Source organism: Marmota marmota, unplaced genomic scaffold (genome assembly GCF_001458135.2).
Source record: "Marmota marmota marmota unplaced genomic scaffold, marMar, whole genome shotgun sequence".
NCBI classification, from domain to species: Eukaryota; Metazoa; Chordata; class Mammalia; order Rodentia; family Sciuridae; genus Marmota; species Marmota marmota.
The window spans coordinates 8,851,054-8,865,681 of NW_026000169.1; the positions used below are offsets into that span (position 1 = coordinate 8,851,054).

The 14,628-nt window shown below is 34.2% G+C and overlaps 2 protein-coding genes, 1 non-coding gene and 1 pseudogene across 7 annotated transcripts in view; 3 read left to right on the forward strand and 1 right to left on the reverse strand.

Moving 5' to 3' along the window:
• Window positions 1–14,628, forward strand: part of Pyroxd1 (pyridine nucleotide-disulphide oxidoreductase domain 1) — a 56,120-nt gene that overhangs the window by 27,601 nt on the left and 13,891 nt on the right. For 2 of the 3 annotated variants that reach the window (XM_015498221.2, XM_048787282.1), the window contains 2 exons: window positions 788–925; window positions 1,739–2,150. In XM_015498221.2, the coding sequence (XP_015353707.1) occupies window positions 788–925; window positions 1,739–1,987 (387 nt within the window). In that variant the 3' untranslated portion in view covers window positions 1,988–2,150. Of the gene's footprint in view, window positions 1–787; window positions 926–1,738; window positions 2,151–14,628 lie in introns of those variants that run through there. The other variant, XM_048787283.1, reaches the window with a different exon arrangement.
• Window positions 2,609–14,628, reverse strand: part of Recql (RecQ like helicase) — a 33,297-nt gene continuing 21,277 nt past the window's right edge. For all 3 annotated transcript variants that reach the window (XM_015498220.2, XM_048787281.1, XM_048787280.1), the window contains 9 exons: window positions 10,136–10,302; window positions 9,348–9,429; window positions 8,158–8,306; window positions 7,959–8,076; window positions 7,363–7,501; window positions 5,637–5,728; window positions 4,289–4,508; window positions 3,808–3,937; window positions 2,609–3,210 (listed from right to left, as the gene is read on the reverse strand). In XM_015498220.2, coding sequence (XP_015353706.1) covers window positions 3,061–3,210; window positions 3,808–3,937; window positions 4,289–4,508; window positions 5,637–5,728; window positions 7,363–7,501; window positions 7,959–8,076; window positions 8,158–8,306; window positions 9,348–9,429; window positions 10,136–10,302 — 1,247 coding nt within the window. In that variant the 3' untranslated portion in view covers window positions 2,609–3,060. The remainder of the gene's footprint in view (window positions 3,211–3,807; window positions 3,938–4,288; window positions 4,509–5,636; window positions 5,729–7,362; window positions 7,502–7,958; window positions 8,077–8,157; window positions 8,307–9,347; window positions 9,430–10,135; window positions 10,303–14,628) is intronic.
• Window positions 5,801–5,898, forward strand: LOC125611817. Its single transcript, XR_007342055.1, has one exon. It is a non-coding gene; the product is annotated as a small nucleolar RNA U13 (small nucleolar RNA).
• On the forward strand, window positions 11,365–13,788 carry LOC107152740 (annotated as a pseudogene).

Sequence of the window (14,628 nt, forward strand, 5' to 3'; positions counted from 1 at the left end):
TAAAGAGACCTGTCCTACGGACTCTCAATTCTTAACTGACATTAGGATTACATCAAATTTTTAAATCCCTACCATGTATGGTCTTACCCACAGGTAACCAAATGAAATCCCTGGAACAGGGTGGGAATTTTACCATTATAATTACATGCTAAAAATTGAATGGCAACTCTTGGTCATCTTGGCCTGTGCTGACTAGTTCTAATTGAAACTTGTATTTTGCAGATTTTATGGTCAGTGGGCTTTGCTTTTTAATAAGCCTATCTTCTCGAGTCTTGGAATTTTTGGTCTGTATGAAAGTCATAAAAGTCCCCCCTCAGGGTAACTTGTGTTCATCTCAGCAGTGAGGAATCTTACAATCAAGAGTCTTAAAAGAGCAGCTCCACATATAACAGGTTGTTTGCTGAGGAATGTAATATGTCCTATGGGCTTAAGCCAGAGCAGAGCCACAATGTCCTCAGGTCATTTGCTTTTTAAGAGAAAGCATGTGGCGGACCAGCACATAGTCCTATCTATAGAATTATCTCTTTAGTTTCGTGTTCCTGCCACTCATTGTTGTCTTCTATTTACCAGTATCTTAATTTTTGAGGCAGTAAATTGATTAAATTAACAGTTACCTAAGTCAATTTAATTGGTGTACACAGGTAACTGCTTCAGTAAGATGATAACTGCCAGAACCAACTGATCTGAAAAACTATCAAACATTGTACCCTCTTTAAAGGAATGTACAGGTTAAAATGATAACATTTTCAAAAATGTTAAAATGTATAACATTTTTTCATTGTCTCAGATGAGGTTGTGGACCCAGGCCAGACAGATGGGATGGTATGCTGCAAAATGCATGGCTGCAGCTAGTTTGGGAGACTCTATTGACATGGATTTCAGCTTTGAACTGTTTGCTCATGTAACAAAATTTTTTAACTATAAGGTAAGATAATTAAGGAAATCATTGCCTTTTCTGTTAATCTAGTACATAAATATGATTGATCATCTCATTTTCTTACTCAAAAATTTACCTGGTTTCAGTCATTTTTACAAAAATGACATTTTCTCTTTCTTGCCAGTCAGTGTCTGGAATTGCTTTTAATTCCTAATCTTAATTATTACCGTGTTACTATACTGTTTTACAGTTAAGATGGGAAAAAAAAAACTCTCCAGATTTATGTCCTATTGTACATTTCTAAGTTTTATTTGAGATTCACCTGTTAGCTGTCATACTCAATAATGAACCAGTTTCTTTCCTGTTCGTTTTAGTTCTCTTTGCATCACTCCAAAGCAGGTCTTTACCTTCCTAATTTATATATAAGGAAAAATACATTTGTAAGGCTCAGAGAGATTAAATAATTTGTCCATGAAAGCTCTCAGTTTTTTCAATCTTTAAACAATGACTCCAGTCGAATATAGTTCACATATCATGTATTTCTTCACTAGACATTTTTAATATTCATGTAGATTATAAAGTACATCCCCTTATATTCTCTAGACACTTTTAATGTTAATACTATACATTAACATATTCACTGATACTTTTAATATTAGTGCAGATTATGTGGTAGTGTTATATGTAGAATAAATGCAGGACATTAGAATGTTTTCTTTGGGATCCTCCCCAATGACATTTTCAGCTAAAATTTTGTTGAACAGTTTTTCTGCTGGCTATTCTAGCTTGACCCAAAGTAACTGCACAATTTTATATTTCCTATTAGGTACTCACAAGAAACTTTTTTATCCCCATATACAGGTTGTATTGTTGGGAAAATACAATGCACAGGGCTTAGGTTCAGATCATGAATTAATGCTGAGGTGTACCAAAGGACAAGAATACGTCAAAGTCGTCATGCAAAATGGGCGAATGATGGGAGCTGTCTTAATTGGTGAAACTGATTTAGAGGAAACATTTGAAAATTTAATTCTAAACCAAATGGATCTTTCATCATATGGAGAAGATCTTCTAGATCCAAATATTGATATAGAAGATTATTTTGACTAAAATGGAAATTTCTTCAAGAACCATATGAAGGTCCAAATGAGGAAAACTGGAAGTCAGTAAAGTGAATCATTGCAATAATCTAATGATGGCCACACTGAAGTTATATATAGAAGTTATAATGATGTTAGTGGGAAAAGTATTAAATACAATTCTAAAGATGAAATCAGTTCAAATAATTTATTTATAGATATATTTCTAACACAAAATTGGCCCCTTATTATATAAGAAATCTTAAGTTACACATTTTTATATTTTGAACTTAAACATTTTACTTATGATTTAGCTTGGGAGCATATTTAACCAAGTTCTTATTTATTTAGCCAAAATGTATTCTAATAGACCAGATCCATTTTTGACTGTAAAATGTCAAAGTAGGGATATAGTTTAAGAAAGCTTACAGTTTCATTTCCCTGAAATAGAGATGTAGCTGTAACTTATTTGCTAATATTATTTATATTGATGCCTTATTCTTTTTGAATTATAGATATTTTTATAACCTGATGAAATCATTTACATTATTCAGCTTAAAATATCACTCACTTGTAGTGATGAGCCTGTGTCAGTTTAATAGTGCCATCAAAAAGTTACATCAAAAGAAAAAAATATACTTAAGTATACCAATGCATAAAGACTGTAAGAAAGCCAGATGAATTTATTGTCAGTTATTTTGTATTTGTAAAATTTTGCATAAAAATTATTTGTATTTCTTGTTTTATATTGTAAAATTATAATTCTTTTAAAATATTTTTTAGTTATACAGGGGTATAATATCTTTATTTTGTTTATTTATTTTTATGTGGTGCTGAGGATTGAACCCAGTGCCTCAAATGTGCGAGGCAAGCACTCTACTAATGAGCCACAACCCCAGCCCCAGTAAAATTATATAATTCTTGATTCCTAATTATTGAAAGGTCTCAAATTCTCAAATCTTCACAAAGATAAGCTCTAAAAATAGTTTTCTCTATCATATAAAGTATCAGTGAAATTGTTGTTAAAATAAACTATTAACTACAAAAATAATGATGTGTACATGCATAAACAGTTATTGTTGTGGAAAATTCGTAATAGTTATTTCAGGCGTCATCAATTTTTCTTTTCTTAGCCCCTGTATTCTTAGAACCAGACTGTTGAAGCATGTTTGTGGACTTCTGGAAGTTACCTGAAGTTTTTCCTTCCCCCTTTTTATCAGCTTGTTCAGAATGATAAGCTTCAGATGTCTCAACCTACAAAAAATAACAAAGCAAGCACCCTGGTAAAAATTCAGCTTTTCAGTTTCTCATGAGATTAATAATCTCAAAATATTCTTTATGTATCCGTTAGCTTATTCTTCATCCAGGAGTCTAGTTTTCACCTCCAAAATTCTCCTCAATCTGAGCCTAATCTAAAAGAGGCCATGTTGTCTGAAAACAAACCTAAAGAAAACTGGTGGTGTCCTGAGACATGGTGGTTCCTGGCATGCTTTTGCAGGCTTGACAGTATTGGGTTTGTAACTCTGGAGTAGCATAGACAGATTTCTTAACCATTGCTGATCACAACCAGTATCAGGAGGGAAGTGGCCTCCAAAATTAGACTTCAAAATGGAATTCACATTCCAAAGGTTGGAAACTCCTAGTCTATGTTGGGTAATCTAAATTATTCTACTTAATATCTCCACAGAAAATAAAGTTACACTCTCTCTCTTCCAAACTCAGAATCTAAGAAGAAAATGATTTTTCTCTTCTTATGTTCACCAGAACCCAGGAGAGAAATGCAGAAAAACATCCCATAAGCTTTCATATATTTTTAAGCACATAAAAAACGGAAAGTAGCCAGTCAGTTACCTTGAAATCGCTCTGTGTGCGCTTCTTTACTTGCATAGTAATAACATGTGCTTCACTGTTCAGAAGATTAGCTTTAGGTCCTATTTTCAAGTACGATATGGTAGCATAAGCTGTAAAACTATAGTCTTCTCTGCAGAAGATAAAGGCCAATAATCAGAAAACTTCACAGGAATCACAAACTGAAATTTTTTAAAGAAATAACTACAATTTTAAATAACTATGAAATAATAAAAATACTTCTAATACTTATAAAAATACAGTAGCACAATTATACTATATGAGCACAAATATAATCTTTATAAAAAACAGTTTTGCACTTTTTTGACTTACACTGTCAATCAAGGTTTGAGTTTGTTCATTAGGTAAATTGTTTTCTATAGCATTTTAAAGTTGACATGAATAACTACAAAGCCATTTATTCTATTATAATTAAAAAAACATAAAGATAACATGAAAGGACAAGAAATGGGTGTGTATATACTTAAGATACTGCTGTAGAAGAAAGTGTGCAATGATTTTCTCCAGGTCTTCACGAGGAAGTACAGGAGCAACCACACCCGCTACTCTCAGTTTTGATGCACCCTTTCCCATCCAAGAATCAATCAGTTTAAGCGGAGTGAGTTTTTCATTCAGTTCTTCTGCCTGTTTCAGGATCTTAATTAGATCTCTACAGTACTCTGTTATATTCCTTTTTTCAAATGCTACAATGAAAGAGACATGGTTATAGCTAATTGGAATTTCAAAACGAGAGCAAGGATAGGCTATCATAAGTGGTTAAACTGGTTTAAAATTAGTTATCAATGTGAGCCACTCTTAAACATTATTATTATTTTTTTTTTACTGTGTTCTAAATTAAGATGAGGCTGTTCCTCAAGTCTCTATTACTAGACCAACATATTGTAGGATTTATAGTAATGTAAAGAAAATACCCTGGTTATCAGCAGGCTAGCGGTACTCTAGAAAGCATAAAGTGTCCACCAGACAGTTATTAAAAGGTATATGTTATAGGAAAGTCTGATCCTCATACTTACTTATCTGATTCGTGTTCATTAAGCCAAATTCTAAAAACTAATATGGGTTCCTATGCCAAAAATGTCCTGGACAAATATTCCCAACTGTTAAGAGGCTGGCACTCTAAAATATCATATTTTTGTTAACTTGGTCAGTTTAAGATAATCTAATAAACTCATAAATAACTTTCTTTAGCTGCAAAGTTAAAAGTGCAGTGACCTCCACCCAAGGCATCAGAACTAAATGAGGCTCTGCATGAAGAACTAATTAGTTTAGCTTTTCAAGAACAACATATACATACATACACAATGAAAAAAGACACCACTAAGTTAGTGTCTTACTGAGTAGTTCATCATTTTGCTAAAATCTGTTTGCACTATATTTTCTTCCCAGTGACTACAAAATGTTAGAGATTATCATAGGGTTAGCTCATTCGTTTTTTTTTTGTTTTGAGTGTGTGTGTGTGTGTGTGTGTGTGTGTGTGTGTGTGTGGTGCTGGGGATTGAACCCAGAGCCTTGTACAAGCAAGGCAGGCCCTCTTATCAACTGACCTATGTCCCCAGCCCATAGCTCTTTCAAATATACAGTATTTCTATTTAGAAGAATCAAATTTTGCCTTATTTTTAAAAAATTTCACATGTCCTATACTTATATTGCTATATTGTGCATATTTACCTACTTCAAGACATTATTTTTGAATCTGGAAAATTCTAGTCATAACTTGTTTTATCTTTTTAATCCATTGGGGGTCTAATACTTCCCTTACTTAATCCTAGCTGTATACATTAGCCTACAAAGGTTTAAAAATACACACTTACAAATGTCTTTACAGCAGTTATCACACATTTTATTACATGCTTCTGAATTCCACACTTCATCGAAATGTTGAGCTATCAATACACGGCGACATCTGCAAACAAATTCAGAGGTATAGATTATTAAATGATCTAATAATAAAGTTTTTAAAAATTACTATTTCAGGATCCTTTTTGGTTCATAAGCATGGTGACTAAGTGTCTGCACTGTCCTGAGATGTGCCTCCCTTTAAAACTGTGACACTGGTACAGTACCTTTCTTACATTAAAAAAAAGAGAGAGAGAGAAATCACTACACTTCAGAGTATAGTTACCTATTCTATTATTCTTGCATTTCTACAAATTAGAAATCTATCACGGGTCTCACTGGGTCAAAATGAAAGTGTCAACAGAGCTGCATTTCTTCTGGAAGCTCTAGGTGAAAACTTATACCCTTGCTTTTCCAGTTTCTAGAGGCTGCCTGGCCCCTTCCTCCATCTTTAAAGCCAGCAATAGTGGGTTGAATCCTTCTCATATGACATCAATCTGACCTCTCTGCCTAACTCTTCCACTTTGAAGGCCCTTTGTGGTTACACTAGACCTACCCATATGATCTAAACTAATCCCTATTCCCCTTTGTCATGTAAAGGAAGACATGAGTTGTAGCGGATTAGGACAAGGCCATCGATGGGGGACCACTTTGCCTACTACATATTTTATGCTTTTTTTCATTATGTTCTTAAACATAATGTTTAAGAAGTTATCTGTTTGGTTTTGAGATCAGTATTTTAGGACTATTGGGAAAATGTTCTTGACAGAAAAGTAGTTACTTATATTTTAAATTATCGATGTTTTAGTCTAAACCTCAAAATACGTCATGAAAGTCTGAGAAATCTTCATTTTCTTATTTCTCTTAATTAGATTACTATAGCGTACATTTGAGAGAAAATGCTATATTCTATCACCGTTGGGTTACTATTCTCCATTTCAACATTTTTGAGCCCTTCTGTGTGCAGTAAAAGTACAAAGAGGATAAAGATCTAGAGGCCATCAGGAAACTATATGGTCTAACTAAATTTACCCTAAATAGATTTATATTTATTTCATAATGTGAAACATGACCTTGTCCTCAATTATTTCCTTTGCACATTGGGTGGTAGAATGGCCCACGTTACTGAGCTTCGCTCTCAAAATACCTGTCATACACTTGTCTTTTTTTCTTTCTTTCTTTCTTCCCCCACCCCAGGGGGGATAGGTACCAGGGATTGAACCCAGGGGTGTTTACTGGTGAGCCACATCACAGTCCTTTTTTATTTTTTTATTTTGAGACAGGGTCACGCTAAATTGCTTAGAGCCCTGCTAAATTGCTGAGGCTGGCTTTGAACCTTCAACCCTACTACTGTAACCTGCTGACCACTGGGATTACAGGCATGTACCACCATGCCTGGCCAATACACCTTTTCAAAATTATTACAGCATGTAGCTGATACACCACACTGCCAAAGGAAAAAGGCTTCAATTCATTGTCAATGTGTACCAAAATCTTCAGTTAAACAATTAATTTAGATAGAGCATCTTTCTTAAATTAATAAAAATCATTAGAAGTTTGATACACTGGTTCCTGCCTCCAAATATCTGCTTCTACAGATTTGGGTATTAATACCAATTTACTTAGTAAGTATTCAAATAATATTGTACAATTTAATATCATGCTTTTCTTTAATAGTTTTAAAACAGACATGTAACTTACTTGCTTATGTTTTGGCAGTATGACACCATCTCATAAAGCTTCTGTTGTCCCACATTTTCCATGACCACCATTGAACTTACTCTGAATATATCTCCAAAGCCATAATACAAAATGCAGTCTGCTCTCATGTCATCTCGACCTGTAGTTTGAGAAATCCGTGAGATTGCATGATTACTTATTTTAAAAACACACATGAAAAAATGATAAATATGTAAAATAGGCTGGCAAAGTTTTAAACTACATCTAGAGATTTTAGAGATGTAAAAATTATTTTTAACAGCTACTCTCAAGTTTTTTTAAAAAATCACTAAAAAGACTTAACAACAATCATATTAAGTTAAAAATGTGCCCTTAAGTGACCTAGTTGAGTCAAGAGGAAATGATGAGTATCAGATTATCTTGGTACACACAAGAAACGATTCTTAACACCCCAACAGGATATAAGTAACATGTTCCCTATGAAAATAAATCTGCTAAAAAGACTGTTCTAAAAGTATTACCTGATAAAGATTAAAAATACAGAATCATTAAATGTGTATGATGTGTCTTCTAGAAAAGTATTCTAAAAATAACTTCTAGTTGTAAGTTCTACATACCTGCACGTCCACTCTCTTGGTAATAATTTTCCATGGATTTGCTCATTGAATGATGAATAACAAACCTCACATCTGGTTTATCAATTCCCATTCCAAATGCAACTGTTGCCACTACTACCTAAAATGTTTTAACATGTCTATCAGTTAAGTCAAGTTTAAATATTTTAAATTAGGCTTCTATTGAAAATATAATCTTAACCTGAAGTTCATTGGCTGACCATCTTGTGTGAACCTTGGTCTTATCTTCTGGTTCCATATTGGCATGGTAAGAACCTGCATGAATTCCCAAATTCTGCAAACTAACCGTTACCTGTTCAGAGTCTTTCTGAGAAAAACAGTATATGATTCCTACAACAAAATATAAAATATGATCATGTATTAGACATACATAAATAGTACCTTCCTCAGAGACCATTTTCAAAACACACACAAGCCACTAATTAATACAATACACAGGTGGAAAAAATTCCAAGGCCCTAAGAATATATTTATTGACTTTTGTGTATAATGCAAGATTTGATCACCAGCTTTCTCTAAAGCAGAAATGAGCCCTGAGCTACCAGTTTTAGTTACCATTACCTGTTTTCTCTCTCCACCCGTATCTCCTACTACATAATATTTCTCACACTGATGTCCCACAGCTCCATAAAATGTTAGTAAGTATCTGGGGATCTGGGGGTGGGGGTGGGGGATTCACATGATTTTGAGGAACAATGCATTCCACAAAGTTAAATAGGCTCTCTACCTTCAGGGCTGGTCAGAGCTTCCAGTGTGCTGACATAACCCCCTATTAACCCTCCAAGAAGGATAAATAACCACAGCCTTTCTCTAACTTACTTGACCCTGGAACTCCTTTTACCCAGGACACACATTACCATCTCCTGAAAATCTAGACAACAGTTTTAAAATGCTCCTTTTAAACAAACTCTTTGTTTCAATATCATTTGCCTAGTCATCAATCCTGGAATGCATATACACATACTCTCAATTTCATCTCTGCCTAAACTATTAAATATGTACTATTTATTTCTTTAATGTGTTCTTTAGACACATTATTTTGTAACTCTTTAGACATCAACACTTAACCCTTTATTTTGTATGTAGTACTTATTATCTAAAGTCTATGCCACTGAATTAATATTGTCATTAGGTGCATTCTAAAGCAATTAAGTATTAATAACCATAATAATTCAGGCAGTTCTGACTGATAATCTGTGACATACACAAAGGTCTTAGCATGTTTCCAGAGTCACCAAGTGAATTAATTTTATCACAACAGTTTCAAGTATCTTCTACCACATGCTAATATATTTAGTAATTAATCAGTATAATTACCAGGATACTATTACTTTTTGAAAGTCCCCAAAGTTTTACTTGCTTTTATATTACCTGATTGTCCTTTGTATCTCCCATTGATGAGCTTTACAATATCCTCAATAAAATCTTCAGTGTTTGAAGGCTTTTGCCGAACCTAGAAAAAAATTATCTTATTAAAAAGTTAAAGAGAAGTACCATCCAAGTAGCCATTTACTCACAACTTTGAAGTCCAATTCTTTCATGAGCATAGTAGTTTTTTTCCATTACTCTTTTACTTGTTTCATAAGCCATATGACTTATTTCTGCCACCTCCCAGACTCTCTTGATTCTTACTTTTTAATTTGCTAGAGATGAGGAGACCTTTTTATTTTCTAATGCTATTTTTATGAAAACATACACCACAAATAAATAACTATTCAGTTAAAACAGAAGAAAGATTGTATCTGTTCCTAAAAGGGTTAGAAAGAAAGGAAGGACAGCAACTGGGTTATTTTATTTTCAGTATGTAGTAAATAAAATCTAAATGGGGGTACTGGCAAATCTCTAATATTTCTATTGTTTAGTAATTAATTTCCATAAAGATGTCAGGTCCATGATCTCATTCCTCTCTCCATCCTTGTACAAGAAAGAATGTAAACAACTTGAACAAATACATGACTTCTTATTTAAAAGATTATACAGCACCAGAGATATGTGAATAAGATACCAATTAATGAATCTGCTTCTAATTATCTACTGATGTTAAACCTTTTTGTATTTTTAAACTGTTGCTCATGTAAATAAAAACAGACACAATGAAAAAGCATAATTTCTCTGCTATAATTCTTCACAAAAGTAATAAATTGACAAAAGTCACATACCTCATAGTAAAGATTTGGACGATTAAAAGAAGCTGTAAAAGTAAAACACTTTTCAACACACAAAATTTTCTGAGCATCTTTCAAAACATGATTTGTTGCAGTTGCAGTCAGCCCAATTAGTGATGTATTAGGAAACTGTCGCTTCAAGATACCAAGTGCCTTATAATCTGAAAAAGATAAATAAAGTGCCCTTCTTTCTATCCTCAAAGGATTAGAGTAAATTATACCCTCAACTTTATGTAGATAATCAATGACTCATATAATTTTATTTCATAGCTATATATAACATTAAATTTGCTATTGCCTACTATTCTTCTTTTATAGGTAGATTTTTTTACACTTTTCTTCAGAAACACTGTTGTTGGACATAGGCAGAACTCCACTGAAGAGAAAGAAACCAAACATTCCATCAACTATGCATTGATCTACAACTGCTGAACAAAAGACTCATGAGATAGTAGAAATAGCCATAGTATTTGGTTCTGTTACTATCAACAAAAGATAAAAGAAACCACTGGTCAAAACTTTTCTACCATCTACTTCATCCAAAAGTGGCAAAAAAAAAGTGGTGAAGGCACTGCTTGCAACAGAACCTATTTCAGGGAAACCATTCTGGACTCATACTTATCATACATATCTAAATCCCTACGTAAGAGATCCTTCATTTCCCTCAGTACTCAAAATATGTGGTAACTGCTAAGATAGACGGTAACTATGAACACATGGAGGAGGAAACAACTTCTTGTGATGTTGTGCAGATTTCAAGGAGATAACATTTGAGTTGGGTCATGAAGAACAGACAGAAGTTTGCTTAACAGGGAAGAACAACAGCAAGCAGAGGACACAGCACGTATAATGTAAATGCATTGGCATGAAATCACTCAGCATGTTCAGAAAACAGCAAGCATTTCAGTGGGGCTACACCACAGGGTGTTGTGCTGGATGATTTGCCCAATCCATTAGGTAGGGATTCTGTGTTCCAGAATTCCTTCTATGTAGCGTTCTAAATTAGAGCTGACCTAAAAGAGGAACTTGTGTAAGACTTGGGAAGCGAAGTGAACTAGTTGCCATTACTCTTTGAAGGTCTTTCCATGCAGAAAGGACCATGGATAGATGCAGAAGTGCCCAAAGAGCATAAATAAGACTTAAATTTCAGAATTATTCTTTAGTGGCAATGCCAAGGATAGGCTAGAGCAGAAAAGACTTAAGAGAGGGAAACCAGTTAAAAAATGACAGTAATAGGCAAGAAAACAAATAATAGAGAATATGAAATAAGCCATGACACTATAAATAAATCAGAAAGAAAAAAATATAAGGGAAATATATCAACTCAACCCTCACAGATCCTTGTGACTATTAGGACATGGAGGGGGCAGAAGTTGGGGAAGGACAGGGGATGAGTCCTGTTAATCAATTCATCAACAGATAAAAGTTGGCCAGTAAATCTCTAAGCACTAGAAATAAAGTGGTAAGCAAGACATACAGTTATAATCCAAGGGAAAAACCCACACAATATAAGGAATAAAGCACAAAATATGCTATTATCAGAGTGATATCTACCCATAGTGATAAGCCCAATAGAGTTGAAGCTGAAAGAGTGAGAGAGGAAAACTAGCAAATCAGGTAGACATATAGGAAATAAATCATATATTGCCTAACAGGCCCAAATAAAGAACTCTGAATTTTATTCTAAGTACAGAAAAGTTGCTGAGCAGTTTAGGTGCAAATTAACATGATTTGATGTATATCTGGGAAAGATCAAAATTTGGTTGCTATATAGAAAACAAACTATACAAGGGTTAGTTTAAAATCAGAGTATCTCATTGGGCTATTGGAGTACCGAGGCTGCCCCTGAGAAACTGGTGGTCTGGGTAGATTAAAGGCATCTTTAAGTGAAAACGTCTTAGGGACCCTCAAGGAACTGATGAAGTTAAGTGTGCCATCATTAATGAATGCTGTTCAAAACAACATGGCTTCCCTAGCTCTCAGCAATCTGGATGTAGCACTATTCCAGTTGACCTACCACTTAAAGATTCCCTGTACTACTGTATGTACTGTTTTAATGTGAAAGTGGATAATCAGCAAATGATAGTGGATTTCAGTGTCTATGCTGTGTGGTGGAGTCACACTTGTATAGTGGAAACCAGCCCAAGCTACAAAAGTTGTGGTGGAACAGAATCCATTATTAGGGTTTGGTGCTATAGCAATTGCTATATTGTGATTAGGATTTGCAGGAGTGTATTTTGAAAAAGTCTTGAAGACTTCAGATACTTCCCTTTGAGTGAGAAACATTCAAATGTATGTATTTATCAGGAATTGCTATGACATTACTTGGTGGCAACTTGTAAAATGCAGCTAAAATTTTTTAAAAAAGGATTTTCTTTCTATGGTTACACATATTATGTCTGGTTTGTCATCTTTCTGGCAAGTGTTGGAGGTCTCTATACTTCTGCTGTGGTCAAGTACAAAGACATCATGAAAGGCTTTTCTGCAGCAGCCTCCATTGACAATTTTTATGAGTGAACTAATATAAAGACTTAATTTGGGCCTTTCTGGGGTTGAGCTGTATTGTTTTAGAATAAAGGAATTTTATTACTGTACATATAAATCGTGTATATAAAAAGTATGGAGATGGCATGGTATTAAAATCATGTGAAGCTACAATATTCAAGTAACAAGTTGTGGGACAATGTTTGAGGGTTAAAGTGCCAAAGCCATTCCTATACTAATCATTCTCTTGTTGAGGTACCAGGGGAGAAGAATGGCCCTTCCTTGTTCTCTAAATCATATACCATATCATGTTCTAGCAGTAGTAAAGACCTAACTCTTTTCTTATTAAAGAGGCAGAAACCACACTGGCTGGTTCAGAAACAAACCGAATGTGTAACTTCTCAAATAGAATCTATTTCATAACTCACACAATGATTTCTGAGTGGTGACTAAGTACTCCTTAATGCTGCATTTGTGCCATCCATTGACTGGTTCATATTTCTTTGCTCTTAGATGATGTACTTTTTTTTCAAAAAAAAAAAGACTTCTAATATATAAAGTATGGCTAAATGTTGGGCTCTCAAAAAAAAAAAAAAAACCTGAAAACAAAGCCTAGTTAAGAGAGTTATTACAATAAACCAGTGGAAAGAAACCTACTTGGACTTAAAAGATAACAACACAAACAAAGAGAAATAGATACATTTGAAACTCACTTTAGAGGTAGAGCTACCAGGACATGGTGGGTTAATCTGCAGAGGTAAGATAAGACAAAGATGATGTGTCACCATGAAGTTATTTTTCTCAGCTCCAACCCTAACCTTCCATACCCTTCCTTTTGATGCAGGGGTAGGAACTACACATTACATGCCAGCTTTGTCAGGTGGTCTGACAGGACAGACCACCAGCTGTTTGCTTCCTGTGGGCTTGCTCGTGTTCCCATAAATGTCACTGCAGCAGCACTGTCTGTCCTCAGAAGCAGCTGAATACAGTTGGCAGTATTTCCAACCTTTAATGAAGCATCTTTATGAATCCACTGCACTTCTGCCACTGCCAAAATTCCAGCACCAAGGAACTATTCCTCCTTAGAGGTCCAAGGGCCAATTCCACAAGGCCCCTCCTCTAAGTTTCTAAATTCTATTACTTATATTACTTTTATTCCTATTCTCTAGTCCTATGGATGGTAGTTGTTTCTTTCAGTTTTTATTTCTATGATATCAAGTTCTTTATTTTTTGAGTTATCTATTTAATCACCTTTTACATAGTTAACAATTCTTCATATAAAATTCTCTGTGTTCAAATAACAATGGTTCCTGTCTCCTGGTTGGACCCTGAATGATATGCATAGTCAGCCCTCTGTATCAGTGAATTCTATATCCAAACTAACTGTAGTTCAAAAACATTTGAAAAAACGTTTGTATCTGTATTGAACAAACACAGACTTTTTTTATCATTATTCCCTGAACAATACAGTATAACAATTATTTATATAGCATTTACATGCTATTAGGTATTATAAATAGAGATGATCTAAAGTATACAGGATGATGTATATAGTTTATGTACAAAGACCATACCACTTTTTATTCAAGGGACTTGAGTATGTGTGGATTTTGAAATCTGTGAGAATCCTGAAACGTCTATAACTGCTAAAATTTTGCTTGAACTAATATGTGTTTGAATGAGTTTTTGGAAATGAAAGACTGAAAGGGAAATTATATAAGAAGAAGAGTTGGAAGGAGCAAAGGCAGCCCAGAGAGGAGAGGAGAAAAAAAATCAAAAGTTCTTGGTGAGGACATCTAGAAGAACAAATACTGATTCCCAGTTGCAAAATAGAAGGAAAATGAGCAGTTCTTTGAAGTGGAATTTAGTGTTGGTTCTCTAATTAACATTCACATTTCCAACAAACAACTAGGAATATAAATTTGAAATTTAAAAGTAAGATAATTAGATGTGGGAATAATTGATTATAGCATGGCAGCCAGTCTGTGAGACAATATTAGTCA